This window comes from Hippoglossus hippoglossus, chromosome 15 (assembly GCF_009819705.1).
Source record: "Hippoglossus hippoglossus isolate fHipHip1 chromosome 15, fHipHip1.pri, whole genome shotgun sequence".
Lineage (NCBI taxonomy): Eukaryota > Metazoa > Chordata > Actinopteri > Pleuronectiformes > Pleuronectidae > Hippoglossus > Hippoglossus hippoglossus.
The window spans coordinates 11365342-11383176 of record NC_047165.1 but is presented as its reverse complement, the minus strand read 5'-3'; the positions used below and the strand labels follow the sequence as shown (position 1 = coordinate 11383176).

At 42.0% G+C, this 17835-nt stretch overlaps 1 protein-coding gene across 2 annotated transcripts in view; it reads left to right on the top strand.

Annotated features, from left to right (window-relative positions):
• The window catches only part of march8 (membrane-associated ring finger (C3HC4) 8), an 86548-nt gene that overhangs the window by 61443 nt on the left and 7270 nt on the right, over nt 1–17835 (top strand). Inside the window, exons 3-6 of one of the 2 annotated variants that reach the window (XM_034608350.1) lie at nt 626–676; nt 10494–10573; nt 10968–11936; nt 16962–17142. In XM_034608350.1, the coding sequence (XP_034464241.1) occupies nt 626–676; nt 10494–10573; nt 10968–11936; nt 16962–17142 (1281 nt within the window). The remainder of the gene's footprint in view (nt 1–625; nt 677–10493; nt 10574–10967; nt 11937–16961; nt 17143–17835) is intronic. The other variant, XM_034608348.1, reaches the window with a different exon arrangement.

Genomic DNA, 17835 nt, shown 5'->3' with positions numbered 1-17835 from the left:
ATCAGTCCTACCTTTCCCTCCTACAGCCTATATCAAGATTCCTTCATTTATATTCACATTTTGACACTGTTACGAGACAAACTGAACTCTACTTGACTCACTAGGCCGATTCTCAGATAGACTCCCTGACAAGGGAGGTTATGGATCACTCAAGTTTTCAGTCGAACTTCCTGACCTCTTCCACCAGCAGGTCTGCGAGTCATGGCGTCCCACTCCAGCCATGCCAGGCTCAGAGCTTGGCCAGCTGAGACGCTGTCGTATGGTTTCAGTTCAGAAGTCATGGGGGAAGTGTCCCTGTGCAAAGTGGTATAGTGTAGTGAGAAGAGTCGTTGGATCGCTACCCACCGTCAGCTGCACCTCTACACTGTATAGACTCTCAGTCTTGTTAAACACTTTCTATGAATGTCTGCTCTGTTCCCGTTGGTCAAATGTGAATTATGTGTTTGTGTCAAGCAGCTAGTAATTGAGCAGGACCAATCATTACAAATAAAATGCAATGCAGATGATAATTATAGGGCCATGCCAGCTTTCACTGTGGAGGACGCATGTGCAGATTTCCAGCAATTCTCTCCTGCGTCTGAATGTTTTCACTCACTGGAGCTTTGGTTTGTTTTCTCTTTTACAGAATGAAAAGCCTCTGGGTCATTCTGCGAGCAGGTCCAGCAATATATCCAAGGTGAGCAAAGCACAAACACAACACAAGTGGAAAAATTACAATCTATGTTTACTGTGGAGGAAGATAAACAAATAGAAGTGCAGCTGATAGACCCGCCTGTCTTGCATCAGAACACTTCCTCTTTGATCGACCTCCAGAGAACAGACGTGCCTTTATACCTCAGCTCTTCAGCTCAACACTCGCTCTCAGACACACTGTACAAACCGCTGTTCTCTCTCACTCCTGTCTTCCTCCATCTTTCTCCCTCCAGGAGGCGAAGCCTGTGTCAAATCTACCGTCAGGGTTTCAGTCCTTGTTCTCCTGAGCCTCTTACAGGATAAACCCTTTACTTGTGCTAATAGATGTCAGGGTCACTTCATCACCATGAAGCGCTCCAACAATAATGTATGATCCACGAGCCAGTCGCACTTAAATAATAGATGTGTAGAAAAAGTGATGACACTAAGAATGGCTTTCATTTGTTGACTGAAGAACTTTAATATCATTTACAGTGGGGTTCAAAATCCGATGTTTTATGTCCCTGCTCGTCGACTGAGACATTTAATACATAATATTTAATTCAATATTTCATATATTAAGTATATTTATGAAATCAATCTTAACAAATCACCAGTTTAATCTATGCATCTTCACCCATGATTAGGTTGTAAAACCAAGAGTGAACAGGCTGAATTCTAAAACTGTTTGCACAACTGTTATGGATACTGTCTGTGATGGTAAATTCTGCCAAATCAAATGGTTACAACGGTCAGACTGACTGAGTTATAACTGCATCGATAATAATCTGTCAACCTGTGAGCATGTGATCGATCAGAACACATCAATGACCATTGACCACCATATTGGAAATATGTTATAAAACTAAGATTTACAACTGAATGAACAATAAATTACTTTACAGGAATAGTTTTACATTTTGGGTCATGTGCTGTCTACTACTGCTTTTTCTTTTTAGCCTTAGCTACTGTTAGCAGTCAGCTAACCTTGGTTTGGCAAAGATACATAAAGACATTTATGCCTGTGCTAACAGGTGAGCAAGCACTCGCCCTGCATATGGAGGCTTTAGTTCTTCTGCAGCAGCTACAGGTTTGGTTCTGATCCGGCCCTTTGCTACGTGTCTTTCTGCAAAACACGCCTAAATTTATCTTTAACAAAAACAAGAGGAGGAAGCAACTAGTCTGGATCTGTCTAAATGTAACATCATGTTACTCTCACGAACTCTAAGGCTCATTAATTTAACGCATTATATTTTGTAATATAGATATGACCCAGAACGTAGCATAACAAAACTTTGATTCGACAGATCATATTTGAAATATTAATTAGTGAGATTTAAAAAGCTGGTAGGTTGGTTTTGTGACCTGTGGACATAGCTGGTGTAGCTGTTTCCTCTTATTTAGTCTTTATGCTAAACTAAGCTAACCAGCTTAGTAAAAGGGCATAAATTCAAATGAGTCTCATCCATAAGTCGAAGGGTGGATTTCTTCATTTGGAGGTTTTTGGACAACATTCGTTGTCATTGACTGTGCTACCTAGACCGCCATCCTCTGACAAATGTGTGTGCACTGGAGTGCTGGACGTAAAGTATGAAGAAGGTTCTTAACCCTTTGATACAAAAGCTATGCAAACCCCTTCTAATGCACAACATGAGTCAAAAATGACCCGTATTAATTTCCTGTGTTATTTCATGCATGGCTAGGTGTTTCTTTGCTATATTCTTTTATAGCTTATTCTTCCTTCTTCATTTCGGAGAAGGTTCCTTTGAAGCGATAGCAGATGAGTTTTATATCTCATCAAAGGAACCTTCATTTAGGACAGCTGGATTCTAAGACAAACCAATAACTCCTGTAGAACATAGTGTCCTGTAGAACACTATGTTCAGCTGTGTGAAATGAATGGTAGGTGTTCACTAGTGAATACATGATGTGTGGGCCATTTTTGACCCATGTGTGTAAAAGTGATGTAAAAATTCAAAATTTAAGTTTGTTTATAACGTAAGGAAGGAAAAAGGAAGATAATGATTTGTGGTAATCAAAAACAAGATATTTAATGAATACTTAGAATATTCTATGATAAAATACATTTATTTCAAACATATAGCAAAGAAACACTCGTGCATGAAATAACTGAATACGGGTCATTTTTTACCCATATTGTGCATTAGAAGTATAGTGATACAAAAATGATTTTTATTCAAAAAGTAATAAAGGAAAAATTTAAATAAGGAATTGTGATGATAAAAAATAAGTTAATTGGGGATTACCTGAAAAACTGAATGATGAAATTCATTCACTGCAAAGATGTAGAAAATAAAAACTGAGCCAGGTCACTTTTGACCCATGTTGTGAATCAAAGGGTTAAGTTTGACAGCTTTAATTAATAATCCACAGTCTGCCTGTCAGCTGGTGTTTCCTGCTGCTTCCTAAAGGGAAATACCTTCCAATGGCAGGTTTAAATCTGAAGTAATTCTCTGGACGCAACAAGTCTGCTGGGAGTCTGAGGTTAAAGAGAGATTTGAAGCACTTGACCGGTTTGAACCAAGTGAGACAATAAGTCCTCTCAATATATTTCCAGGAACGCACCATCTTCCACTTTCCCTGGAAGCTGCTTGACTCTGAATGTGATCTGTGAGACTACAGGAGATGTTATGCATATGCAACACATTTATAAGTTTCCCTGCTCTCTGCCGCATCGGCGGCATGAGACGGAAGATTTTCATATTTCCAGCAGTGACTCAAATATTCCTTTTTTGCTGAAAGAATATCAAATGTGGGTCAAGTTCATTAATGTTCCAAAGCTGAAAAATGAAAGATAAAAGACACTTTATGGATCATAGTAAAATGCACATCTGATAAGATATTCACTTGATGTGTGTGTGCACAGCTGATGACTGTTTTAATGTATTCTATTCTCTGATTGTTTTCATTTATTTTCACATGAGAATGAAAAGAAGGACACTTAAACAAACCCACTGCTTCACGTGGCACAGATTCTAGCTGAATCACATCAGCTCGTGTCAGATCAGATAAAAAAATAAAAGTGCACGTATCCAATTGTTGACCTATTTAAAAGATCTCTCCAAATAAATAACCGCAGCATCAGCCCGAGAGGAATATTTCATATCGTCGGCAGCTTGGCAGGGCAACACAGTCTGGATTATGTGTGTGTGTGTGTGTGTGTGGGAAAGCTCAAGCCGTCAAAGAGTTTGTTCATTCTGTCAAAGCACCTGCTCCAGTTTTTCTCTGAGATCCTGGCAGGATACTTGTCATCCCTTCTTTTTCTCTCTCTTTCTAGCTTCTGTCTTTTTTCGTGTAGACTGTAGACAGTCACTGAGCTGACGTTTGTTCTTTAATTTAACAGAGCTGTTCTTTTCTGAGGACGACTCAGAAAGAGACATCCACTTTCTAGGTATCCACTCCCACTTGGACACCTGTCATGAGACACCCACCAGTCATATAGTCGTATGGTATAATAAGAGGAAAACAAGCTGCAGCATTTAGCCAGTGGGTAGATCGTTTCATAAAGTGCTTGTCACTGTCAGGGGTTTAGTAGTATGGACTTAAATAGAAATCTATATGTGTATCCAAAGTAAAAAAAATTCTTTATCTGTTGTCTGCTTTGTTTGTTCATTTCTGAAGAAAGTCTTTTATCAAGCGGCTTAGAGAGATATCGTGTGATTTATGAAAGAGAGGTGGAATTCAGGCCAAATAATTAGCATTTGTTTGTGCTGAAAATTGAAAAGCAGTTGTGTTTATCTGAGTGCAGAGTGTGTGCGAGCATCGCCTGTTGATTTGGTGCGAGTCAAGTTTCCACTCGCAGAGGTCAGGAGGCTTAGCTGGAGCTGTGTCTCTCCAAACCACGGTGCCAAGGAGCCGTGAGATAGATGCCTCCCACACTGTCTGGGGAGGAATTAAAGTATTACGAGTCCTCACAAAGACCAGAAGCAGTGACCCGTCGCTCGGTGTGCTTCTTTTTTGGTTTTCGGCCAAACATCTGGCACTCTCAAATTCAAGATGCTGCCGTTTTGCAGCGTCTGCTTCAGAGCAGAGCCCGAGTCCGTCCTCCACATATGAGCAGGACCAGGTCCATTCATCTCTTCAGCTTTGGCAGACCACTGATGTTAAAACCAGGCACAGAGCCAAACCACTATTCAGCAGAAAGTGAAGTTAATTGTTAATTTCTTGGAACACACCATATTTTAATGGTTTTCTTTGTTAGATTACTCAATCTGGCAGCATTGCTCTTTTTCTGTCTGCTGAAGCTGGCTCTGGTCCTCGGAGAAACGAGACTTGTTGGTTTCATTGTAAAATGCCATTTTGGTGGAACGTGCCATTATTATGGATTTTTCTGTGCAAAGTTATAAAACAACACCTGTGGAGGGAAGGTAAAACAATTAGAGAAAAAGAAATATTGAAATATACCCTCTATAATTTCTTAGAGATCAAGAAGATTATGATAAAAGTAAAAAGTTGCTCCTGTAAGGCCTTTGCGCACCAAGTCAGCATTCTTCAGCCCAAATTGTTGCCCGTTTAAATATAAATATGTGCTCGTGTGGTGTCCATCAGTTTTAAACACAACCACTCTGACAGTTTCATCTGTCATTCAAGGTTTTTGTTTTTCAGTGTGCTTTCACTCTGCAAGGTTTCTGTTTAGTCCTTCATTCTGACCAACATCCAAGTCCAAACATATTCAGTTTCATTCATACGTAGTCCCTCAATATATTAAACTATATTGTAGTGTTTGACTTTTTCAACTCTTTTTTTCGATCTATAATCAAAGAAAACTTTCCTCTCGAAGCCTGTCCTCCCTATATGTCTTATTAGACTTGAAACAAGTGAAGTCTCTTTCAGCTGCTGATTGTTGGAACGTCCCTTAGCTATGATGAAACGCTTGCAGCTGAATTGTAATGCTGCAGCAATCCGGAGATATACATTATCAGTACGATGTGATGGTGCCGTGGGCTGTTTCAAAATAGTTTAGTTTCAAAATGTGAAAATATTCCTTTAAACTGCATTTCTGATTTTGAAAATAGTAGTTTTGGACAAAACCGTCCTAACTCAAGGATCTCTGACAGAGCAAAATATCTTAAAATCAAAAGTGATGTTGACGAGGAAACAAAGTGTGCGGCATCTTGGGATTGTTTTCAGTTTTCAAGGTTTACTACAACCTTGGATGTTTATTTTCCGTGCTGCTTTATTGTCAACATCTGGCCCGTTCTCGCCATCTGTTCAGAAATGTGTCCATCTTGTTAGAGGCTTCTCACCAGGAGTAGGTGATTCATTGTTCCTGTTAGATGTTGAAGGTTATTCCTTGATCGGCCCCGGTGGCTAAAAAAAAAACAAGAGCCTTATTTCTGCCCCCCTGGTAGAGGAGGTAGAAGATGAATAGAGGCCGAGGTAATGACAGATGTGAGAAAATAGGTGTTAGAGGGAGACGAGGAAGGAAAAAACGTGGATAAGAGGATAAGTTATGCACCGATGAAGGATGTGTGTGGTCGGTGCTCAAGGAGAGAGGTTAAATAAGTGTTTATAATATTGATAGATTGGGAGACATTTTCAATGAGCACAATGAAAAGCTTATTACAGTGACAATATGCTGTGAGGGTTGAGGACGGCAGCTGGGATTTATCAGCTGATTCTCCAGTTGAAGGTTCTGCGTACTGAGTGACGCTTCACTGAACTTTGAATACACAGGTGAACAGCGGTGGTGCAGCTTCTGGGCTCTGTGGCCTGAATCAGCAGGTTCCTGCTCGTTCAATTACTGCAGGTTCAATTTACAGTTTCAGTAAAAGCTGCAACCAACCGTCCGACAGGTCAAGCAAACAGCCAATTACAAACAGGAAGGTTCAGAACAGGCGCGGCAGTAGAAAGTAACTATTCTTAATTCAGATGTCTAAAAACAACTTGACCTCTATATTTTGTTGACTTCAAAATGTTTACAACAATGTTCAAACCCAGAGAAATCCCCAATTTTACTCGAGGTACGTTACCGTCCTGTTAACTTTTAATTACGTCATATCTGCTGTGCCCATCTCTGCTGTGACTTCCAGGACAAACATGTGATGAAGGAAAAACACACTGCGAGCCGGTTAGCCAATCAGCTGTTTTTTCCTTCCACTGTTTGTGTCACTCGTAATGAATCAAAACTATTCCTTCCCGTTTTGCTGCGTAACATGAATCAAAGTTAAATAATTGACCTCATCAGCAGTTTTTAATGTTTCCCACGATCCCACACTGCTTCACAACATCATCAAACTGGGTCTTTTGTTATTGTTTTGATTGAGAGACAGTTATCGGCTGAAGTTACATATCGTACGTTAAATGTCGACCTTATTTTGTATGAAACATTCAGATTTATATACGTATTAATCAAGTGTGCTGTGAGAACATTGCAGCCCTCTTCAACCCCTGATGTCTAATTAGCAGCTCATGATATACTTCTTAACACAGTTGATAGTTTCTAAAGTAAAAGTGTTGAAGCATCCAACTCGAATCATCATCATCAGCAGTCGTTGAAATGAAAACAGCTTAAATTGTTTCAGGTTATCCATTAAACTCAGAGACTCATTTAGTTCAATCAAAGGTCCTCGTCGCAGGCGAGGCTGCTTTTAAAAGCGGCTGTTTGATTGAAATCTGAAGAGTCACACAGGCTTTTAGGAAGTTAATCAGTACGGTTACGACTCCATTATCATCGTGTCTCTCAGAGCCAGAGGGGGTTCTCCGTTGGCCAGCTCTCATCAGATGATTAACAGAGGACAGACAGCACGGGAACATCATATTTACACCGCTATAATAAAATATAAGGAATAAAGATGCTGTCCAGTGACATGAGTGCAGTCACCTCAGTCTCATGAGGCTTTAGCTTGTGTGACAGGAATTTCTTTTGTTTTTAGTCGAGCTGGAGGATATAGCCAACAATTATATCAAGAGCCAAAAATGTCATATCAGCCGTCAGTTCCATCCATAAAGTTTATGACTGAATGACCAGAGGGGAAAACAACAGTGCAACATAAAATACAACAACACAAACCCAGTGTACTATTAGATTTCTGTTATGTTTAAGTTTGCTCCTGAGTGAAGGTTGTGTTTTTAAACTGTTCTTCGTCAGCAGAGGACATTTTAAAGATCTGTTTTGTGTTATACCTCCTCACTGTGCTTGCACAACGCATTAGCAAGATATCGATACATATTGGATTTTTATTTTTGCTATTAAGGAAAATTATGTTATATAATTATATTGCCAATATTACTGATATAGTTTTATTGCCCAGTCCTAGTTTTTAGTTGTTGCTGTGTAACTGTAGCGCTCGAGCAGCAAGTTTCACCTCAGTTGTGCTCTTTGCAAAAATAATAATGTCTTTTTCCTGTGATCTTATCTCTCACTTCTCCGAGCGGTCTCTTCTTATTACATTTATATCCCAGGCTCTTGCAGCAGCTGCCACCTTAAATGTGAACTATAAGAGAAAAAAAAATGAACTAATATATTTTAGAGAAATGTGTGTAAACTCAGGTTATAATGAGCAGAGAGAAACTGTGTGTGAGAGAGAAGCTGTGCTGTTCATGTAGAGTCGGGAAAACCAGGCTGAGGGGAACAGCAGAACATTGAATTTTCTATTGATTGCTGTCTGGCCAGGAGCAATACATTTCCCCATAGTTAGAAATGAAATCGATAGATAATTAGTTTCTCATTGGAATTGCCATGCTGCGCTGTGTCTTTACGTTAGCAATCCAAACACTATCTGATCCCATTCTTTATGTCCCCGTCCAGTCTGTAGCCGTCACTGAGGGGAACAGCAGCGGGACGTCTTTACGGGAGAGTTTGACATTTAGGAAATAAGCTTATTCACTATCTTTTTGTGAATTAGCTGAGAAGAGTGATGTTATTCTTTATATGAAGCTAGCTTCACATGATGATTTGCTTTGGCGTCATTTTTTTCTAAGTGTGACCATCCTTCACATTGGTAATGATAGCAGTGTATGCACCATGTTAACTGCTGAGATCTGGAAAAGGGCAAGTTGTCAGATGATTGTACCAGAGCGCTGCAGAGACCTTTAGAGCGGCAGATGCCCAACGTTAAAGAGGCACATGGAACAAGATTTTAAATCACCTTACATCAACATAAACACATTATTACTGACATCAGAACTAAAAGACGGAGAGACAGCCTTTGTTAATTATGCCACAAAACTCCCTGAAGGGCTCAAATAAAACTGTAAGACACATGATGATTTTTTTACCTGATTATAGTTTCGTTTTTCATCATTTTACCTGATGGCTGTTTTATCCTTTAGCTGAATTTGCTATTTGTATTCAATTTTATTTTCTTACTTTGTCTTATCATAAATGTTTTTTAATGTCTTTATGTGAAGCACTTTGTGTTGCATTGAATGCATTTATTGTGTTCTATAAATTAAGTTTATTATTGTTATTGTAGTAATTTTCAGCATAACCTTTTGAATTATAGATGCCCATATTCAATAATTAAACATGACATTTTACAACAAACCACATCATACTTACATACTTAGGCTGCAACAGAATTTCCCCAGGAACGAACAATGTACTTCTCCTTCTCGCTCTGAGCTCATGAAAGATCATGATGTGACGTAAATGGGCCGACAGCAGTCAGGTCATTTTATTTACAGCTAAATTGTTGTCAATTGTTAAATGATCTTATAGATTTAGGCTACGTGCAGGCTCCCAAAGCCCCCATCTGCATGTGCCAGGATCATAGACACACAGTCACAGTTTAAATCAGATTCAGGCCGAGTGGGGGGAAAAACATAGCACCTTATACTTGTAATTCCAATTGGGAAATATCTCCCACTGGTTAAAAACAACGACCCAATGGTAAAACGGGCTGAAAATCCACCATCGCTGGCACTTAAATCCAGTTAAATCCAATATTAACACTTAATCCAATTGTTTCAGCTAATTTAAAAAGGAGCTGTGCAGTTTGGATCTTCGTTCACTAACAGATTCAAACACGGCAAAAGATAAATATAGTGTATTGAAGTGATGTGACTACAAGTCTACACAACATTAGAATCATGCATGCACGTGTAAGTTGCAATAATGGGAGGTTTTCACTCTCAGCTTCATCACTGTGTGCTCCAGCGACTGTTGACTTGTTTCGGGTTTCCTCATCAGACGTTGTCGTAGCAAAGTGGTCGTGTTCCAGGATGTCAGCAGGAAATGTGGCGAGTAAAATATGATCACATCCAATAGAAATTACAGTCAAAGGTTTGTAAATACAACCCAAGTGGCAATAAACCTAATGTTTCCCTTCATCTCATCCTTTGCTCATGGTATTTGCATCATAACGGCCTTGTATCTGCAGGAGCATCTGTTTAAAAATTCTCCTTGGAGGTTGAACGAGTCTCAGGCCTCACATCCTCCAGCTGTGCCTTTCTTAGCACCTCATTCTTCATAACTTGTCCCCGTGTCTCGCCGGCTGCCTCCCTCACTCCTCTAGAGTCTTGGTGTTTTCGGCTGCTCCACCACACGCTGACAGATTTCGCCCAGCACTACTTTAATCAGATAGATTAACCACCAGTACTGTGTTCGTCCTTTTTATCTCCCGCTGAATCGGTCTGTGACATGTTTTTACTCTCTGTCTGTGAAGATCACATTCAGATGTTGACAGCCTGATAATTCTCACTGCAAACGACCTTTTCCCGGCAACAATGTGACCGGACCCTGTTTGTTGAGTATAGCACTGGGATTATTTCACCTCAGGGTTTCACTTGCATGTCTCGTTTTTTTAATGCTTTCTATCCTAAACGTAATCTTCTTGTGCTTTTGTTGTGTTCCTCAGGCGGGTAGCCCGACTTCTGTCAATGCTCCGTGCAGTTTCTCCAGGACGTCGGTTTCCCCCTCCAGCCAGGACATCTGCAGGTACGAACCCCTGCAACATCATTTCACTCCAAGCGACACATTGACATGTATACCCGAGGACAATAAATGTTATTTATCAGTCCTTTAGTGAAGAAGCTTATCAGTGGTTAATGTCGGTTTACCCTCTGGCAGCTCCCTGTCACTGTGTGGAGAAGCCTCAGTTGCGTGAAATCTGCTGTAAAATGGATTTGATTGTAACATGGATCATCCAGTGTTTAGTTTTTTTCAGGCAGAGCCTCTGAAATCATTCTTTTCTCAGAATTTCTTTTCGTTTCAAACACATGATGTCTTTTCCATTTTTCTTTCTTTGCCCTTTCCCGTTCCTCCTTCTTCTCCTCCACCACCGTCATCGGTCACATGATCCTGTCATTAACGCACACTTTCGCACACGCAGTCATGATCAGGACTGTCCGAAGCAGACCGCTGTGGTTCTGTTGAATTCTAATGGTAAAGCTTGTCAAGGCTCTGGAGGTATTTCAGTGACCACCCTCTGTGCAGACGCCAGTCAGGCCTGCAAACATGCTAAACAACGCGACTGGTTCTCTCTGCTCCGCCCCTCCTCCGTCAACATCCGACCCGCCAGCTCGCTCAGGTTCTCCATGTCTCTGAACGACGTGGGCCAACGCGTGGACAGTCTCTGCCGCGGCCTGCACTTCATCGATCGCACCTGCTCGGAGGGAGAGCTGGAGCTGAAGGCTGAGTCCGCCCAGCCGGCCAGCTTGAATCGAAAGGCGCACACGCTCAACGGCAAGCTGGCTGCATCACCCCCACCCCCACCCCCGAATCCTTCGGCCTTCTCCACATGCACCCACCCCCACCTGGTCCCTTCCTTCACCAACAACTACAAGTACATGCAGGGAATCCCTCCCGCCGATTGTTTTACATCTGACCCTGCCATCGTTGCACCTCCTCCTCCTCCTCTTTCCAACGCCCACCTCCACCCGCATCACTCCCCGAGCGCCAACTTCCTCCGTCTCCTCCTCCCCTTTTCTCGATCCTCTACCTCGGCCAGCCTGCAGTGCTCCGAGCTAGGCAGCTATGGCTCTCACCTCCAGATCACCAAGTCCTCCAGCATCATGCTGGAAGGCAGCGAGACAGGGTTTCCCCCCGAGACAGGGTTTCCCCCCGAGGATGCACTGGGAGATGACAGCGTGTTTGAGGAGGCCTGGTCCAGTCCTGCTCTAAAGGGAACAGGCCGGCTGGCAAACCCAGATACAGTCACAATCACTGGCCCAGCCGCACTTCTCGCCCCGCTGTGCTATATGGATATGGATGAGGACAGTGACTTGGACCGCTGCTCGTCCCCTTTGTCGGACAAAACTGGGCCACTGTCACGCTATTCGCTATCTGGGGACTGCTGCAGGTGGGTGACCGTCTGGATGGTGTGCTCCACACCCACCCTTACTGTGACTTGGTAGAGCCCAGACCACTCCCTGACCGTTAACATGGCAGTGAACCCCCCAGAGCCCTGCGGAGTAGTGGAGAGCTTCTCATCCTGTAGTGTAAACACCCAGCAAATATCTTACACCTCAGCCATATTTGTCCTGAAAACCCAGCTCTCAGTGGAACCATTAATCAGATAACCTGAAACTTAGACGCAACCCCATAAACCTCCCTCCAGCTGCCCTGATTCAACCCCTCCTGTGTGTCTAGAGCCGAAATCTGGCTTCATTTAATTTCATAGTATTTCACTGGCTTTACAGCTGTGTTTTTTTTAGATCAATGAGGAATGCAAGTGTCTTGACATATGCTGCTGAGATTTATCATTGATTTTTGCCTACAAGCTTTTAAACTTTGCAGTAAACGCAGGTACAGAGGCCATGGTAATGTCCCGGTAAATATTGATCAGCAAAGGCTACGGTAGAAAATGTAATGGCATTGAGAGACGGAGTGTGTTTCTATCTGAGAGTGAGTGGAGCAAAGGCAGACGTGGGATAAGAAATGGAAAAGGCCGGACACAGTCTGTGAGATTGGGTCAACAGAGCCATCACCAGTGTTTTTCACTTGACAGTGCGTGTACAATCAGAGCCATGGTGCGTTAGGACAGACTGATAGAGTAATGTTTGATTATAGACCATGTCATGGCTGCGTATGATGCTTGATAGCGGTAAATTGCCAAGAAAAGGAACGTTAAGATCTCTCAGATCACTTGTCCCCTTTTGGTCTCAGTATCTATGTCAGTTTAGTATAAAACACAAAATATTATCAGTTCCATAGGTCTGTCCCTGTTGTCTCCTCAGCTGTGGTCTGTGCTCGTACTCTGCTCCAGATTATGCATCTTACATACGTCAGCTGTGAGCTGATAGAGAAACATGAGCTTAGAAATGGCAAGGTGAAGGCCAGAGATCAGGAGGGAGATTATTGGCTTCAAATAGCTTGTGTAGTCTCTGACTGCACGCACGCACGCACGCACGCACGCACGCACGCACACGCACAAACATCACGTCAGGTGGCTAGAAACGTGAGCTCAGCACAGTAGTAGTTGACCTCACCTGTGACAGTGCGTGTGTGTTGGCGGTTGTTGTTTTCACAGAAGAATGATGTTAATTATCTTCCAGCTCCTTTATTGAATTCACTTCAGAGTGTAATGGTGAAACGTCTGATATGATGTGACCTGCTCTACTTCCTTATCAGAAATGTGACCTTTGAAAAAACAGAGGCACAAACTAAATTATGTTTGCAAAATATATTGAACGCATTTCCAAAGATGATTTATTTGATTATTTTTGTAAACCTGCATTGCTTTTATTTGTATTGACATCAACTATTAGTTTGCATTTATGCCTGCTGATATGAATAACCATGCAGAAAATAATAAGAAAATAGGTTTATTTTTATTTTTTTTCAAGTTCCATACATTAGTTTGTATTTGTGTATTCTTTCAATTTATAGTTATTGATGCTATAGTTTAAGGTTTAGCTGTAACTGTACCATTTCTTTAACATAAGGGTGTTTTGATCCCCAATATCGATATGGGCATTGGCCCCAAAACATCCATATTGGCCCTGCTCTTGTTTCCAGGTTCACGTTTCCAGATGCTTTATGTTGTTTGACACATAACTGTTTTACGGTTCTGATCAGGAGAAAGCCAGATAAATGATGATGAGATGTCATTTAGTGACAAATTGCAGTTACAGTCAGGCTTGTGTCTCATTTCTTTGCCTTTTCGCCTTCTCCGGTTCTTGATTTGCCCCTTCAAATTTTCTTTTTTGTGCTTTTAGTGCTTGCACGCTGTTCAAATTTGCACTGTCCTTCTCATGAGTGTACTGGTAGAGTATTCGCTGCAAACGAAATATTGCTCCAAAGAGCCTCTCGTATTTGAAAACCTCTTGAAGCTTCAATATGCAGTGTATCGTTGGTGTATATTTAATATAACCAACTGGAGTCTATGTAATTCCTTAACATTCCTCCAAAAGTGAAGTTCCCCTCAGGAAATTTAATATTCTTCTGAACATTTTCGCCCACACACAGAGAGACAAGTAACCTCTTCAGACATGCAGAGAGGGGTGAGGGGGAACAAGGTGGACGGCTCCCGGTCCTGCTGCTGTTGCTGCTAATTCAATTGTGTTCCTCTGTGATCAGCGTGTCTCTGGCAGAGTGTCGAGCTTAAACTGTTCAGATTGAAAACAGGCTGAGAACAGGAGGGGACAAAACGCCTCAGATGTCCCACTCTGCCCCATATTACCCCTCTGAAAATCTGTTTAGCAGAAATACCCAGGAAAAAAAAGCAGATTGGTGCTAAAAAATTCATTTGAGAATTAATATCCAAGCATCTCCGGATGAGGGCAGAACAAGGAATAGCTGGAGGGGAGGGGGTTTAAAGTGACACGCTGCGAGAGAGAAGCGAGGCCACCGGAGAAAAGAATGAGGAAACAGAAGCAAACATGATAACGGGGAGAAAGTAAACACCTCAGCCAGGCGATCATGTTTCCCTCTCAGCTTGTGATTTTCCCCGACTCTTGTTTTGCTTCCCACATTTTAATGCTGATAGACTCTAACGGCGCCTTTGCCATCTTAAAATTACTGTGAAACATGGAAGTGTTTTGACTGCACAAGTGATGCAAATTAAATTTTAATTTCAGCCTCCCCTTCCTAACAGCGCTGACACGGATACACTTTAGCTGTAAATTTGCATTAATATGTTTATATGGATGTTTGTTATGTTGCATATTATGTCTGCAGGATTTCTGTCTTTAAAGTGCATTTTCAAGCGATACCCAGGCTGTTGTAGCAGTAAAAAAAACACATTTCATGACAGGAACGGTCTCTTCCAGTCACATTGTTCACTGATCATTTTTAATTTCCACCCTGGCTCCATGTGGAGGTGTAGGGATTTTTCTGTGGTTATCCCGTCCTACGCTTTAAGAACAAATACATTAGCATTAGAATAATTAGTTAAATCTGTCCATTTCAGCAGGCGCCAGTTGTTGATGCGAGCACCGAGAGAGTTCAGGTCCTGAGGCTGATTTTTAGAGAGGGATACAGGACAGAATGTGGGATGAGAATCTGCAGTTCATCTTCAGATCCATGCAAACAAACAAAACAACCCAGCCATAAACAAACCAGACGGAAAAAAAGCACCCTCTTCTCAAGATGTTAATTGTGCCTCGTCTATCCTTTAATCCCCCAATTCTCATTCCACTCCCTGCACCTCCTCCTACTTTTTGAGAAACGCATAGAAAACGGCCTATTTTTATCATCCTCCCTTCACTGGGTCTCTTAATCTTGTAACGCTTTGGCCAGATCAGCGAAGTCTGAAAATAGACGTTATCACGCTTGCTTACTTTCTGACACGTGCGTGTGGTCATGTGTCCTCACCCCCACATACACCTGAACCATGATAAAGACAATCCCATTTGAAAAGCCTGCTCTCTTGTCCACCCGAGCCACCGCTGTCTGTTCTGCACTCTGGGGAAAAGTCTTTGCTGGTTGGAAAGTCTTAGAAAAAGTGGATTTGAAGATATAGGTTGAAATTATCGCCCCCTCCACTGTGCTTCATTTATCTGTGGAGCCCCTGCAGGGAAATCATGTGCACTTGATTCTACACTGCAACAAATTCTCCTCCCGGAGACGTGAGCCTGAACTTTCATCAAAGTTTAGTTGTGGTGAAACAAACAGCAGCAGATTTTTGGGGCTTATTGCTCATTTACTCAGGACCTGAACATCAACAACAAGGTCAAAGACCTGATACTTAATTCTCAGCCTCTGCTTCCTCCAAGTAGGGGTGTGTGCGGGATATTAACTTTGTGGTTTGCATCATGTCCCTTTCCTCTGAAACTAACTATACTGAGTGTGACTCTCTTACTGGTGAAAGTGTGTGTGTGTGTATAGTCAGCAGCAGCTACACAGACACACACTCACTCGCACTGTACAGGCCAACGCCGACAAATATAGTCGTCCTTTGTGTGGGTGACTAATAGCTGCTGTCCGCCACTCTGTCAGACAGTGTCCGATATATGTCATCATTTGGAGGAGAGGGGGGTCTGCTTCACTCTGATATTAAAAATCTCTCACTGAGGAAAAACCTGTCCAACAGACACCTAATAAAATGTCCCAGTTTTTTGCAGCTGTGCCCAGAATAACGAACAGAACAAACTATATTACACAGTGTTACACTATGCATCCTTTTCATTCATCCATTATCTTATATAAGGGCGACAGAGGAGCTGGAGCCAATCCAATTAGACGAGAGGCAGGGTTCAGGACTTGTTGCCAGCGTATCACGGAGCTGACACACAGGCACAAACAACCATTACATGCACTCGTTAAAGCTCATGCAATTGCAACAAATAACAGATTTAAGCTTGGAAAATTCACAGAACTAATATTTTGAATGCAGCTCTTTCTTTAACTGATTCTTCTAGTTACAATTAGCGATCAACCAACACAGTGATCATTACCGGCAACTTGTATCAGTTCCCCCCGGCGCTGAACCAGAGACTGCTGCTGCCACGTCCTGCAAAGTACCTCAGATTAGATGTGCTGTGTTAAATTTTATACTGCAACGCTGCAAGAACACGGAAGATTGGTTTCTGTGAATGTTATTTTAATTAGTAAATTAAACACTTACGTCGTTTGTCTAGATTGAGTTTATTCATGGGACATGTGTTGATTCTAACGTTAATGTGCTTTTACATTTGTGACGTTAAAGTAGATTCCCATCTGCCACTCTTTCTGTAGCTTCAGCATCTGCAATGTGTGTGAGCATTTCCTAAACACCAGATATCCAAAAATTCCCATTCCTGTAGTTTGGGGAAATATGTGTCAGCTTTTCTCCGCCAACTCGTCTCTTTCTGATATCTCCTCTCCCCTTGTATTTCTTCTGTTAAAGCTGTCTTGCCTCTAGCTTAGTATTGACTGTATCTTTTTTGTGGGGGTGCTCCCGTAGGATTTGTCACTGTGAAGGGGATGACGAGAGCCCCTTGATCACACCATGCCACTGCACAGGGAGCCTGCGCTTCGTCCACCAGTCCTGTCTACAGCAGTGGATCAAGAGCTCTGACACTCGCTGCTGTGAGCTCTGTAAATATGAGTTCATCATGGAGACCAAGCTCAAGCCACTGCGCAAGGTGAGACACAGTCTGTGTGTGAACATATTTGTCTGAAGCTAGTGTTAAGCAGTTACACATAATTACTTAAAGGTAGGGTTGGTAATTTGTTTCTGAAAACCTTTATTTTTTTCTTATTTGTAGAAATCCTCGTTATAAATAGCCATTAATGAATAGAGTTGTCTGGAAAGAAAGGTGGTGTCTGAGGCCCTTGCAGGACTGTAATTAACACAACCAATTATTTATTCTTTCTCATTTCTTGTGTACCTGTGTGCTCCCTGCCCGTGCCCTCGCATGCATGAGCAGAGTCTTCACAAGCTGGAGAGACATAAACTGCTGATACATAGACAATAGCTAGAAGTTAGAGAGTGAGTCACGGTCATATGGGCGTAGCTTTGACAAGAGGGTCGATGGGAAGGGGTGGGATGTATCGGTTAGATATTTTCAAAAGTGTAGCCCCCTCTTGCTAGCTTTTCCAGGATTACCGACACTAGCTTTAAGTAAAAGGACAGATAAATAGATTTCAAAGTAAAGGTACCACGTTCACTTGTCCACTTGAGTTATATTTAAAAGCAAGTACTTGCTTTTAAATATACATACAGTACTGAAAGCAAAAGTACTTGCAAAGTGTACCTTATTCCCTAATGCGACGGACTACTAGATCAGTATGGCTGAGTCTCTGCGGGGACCTCTTCCTCTTTCAGGGGTTTCTTC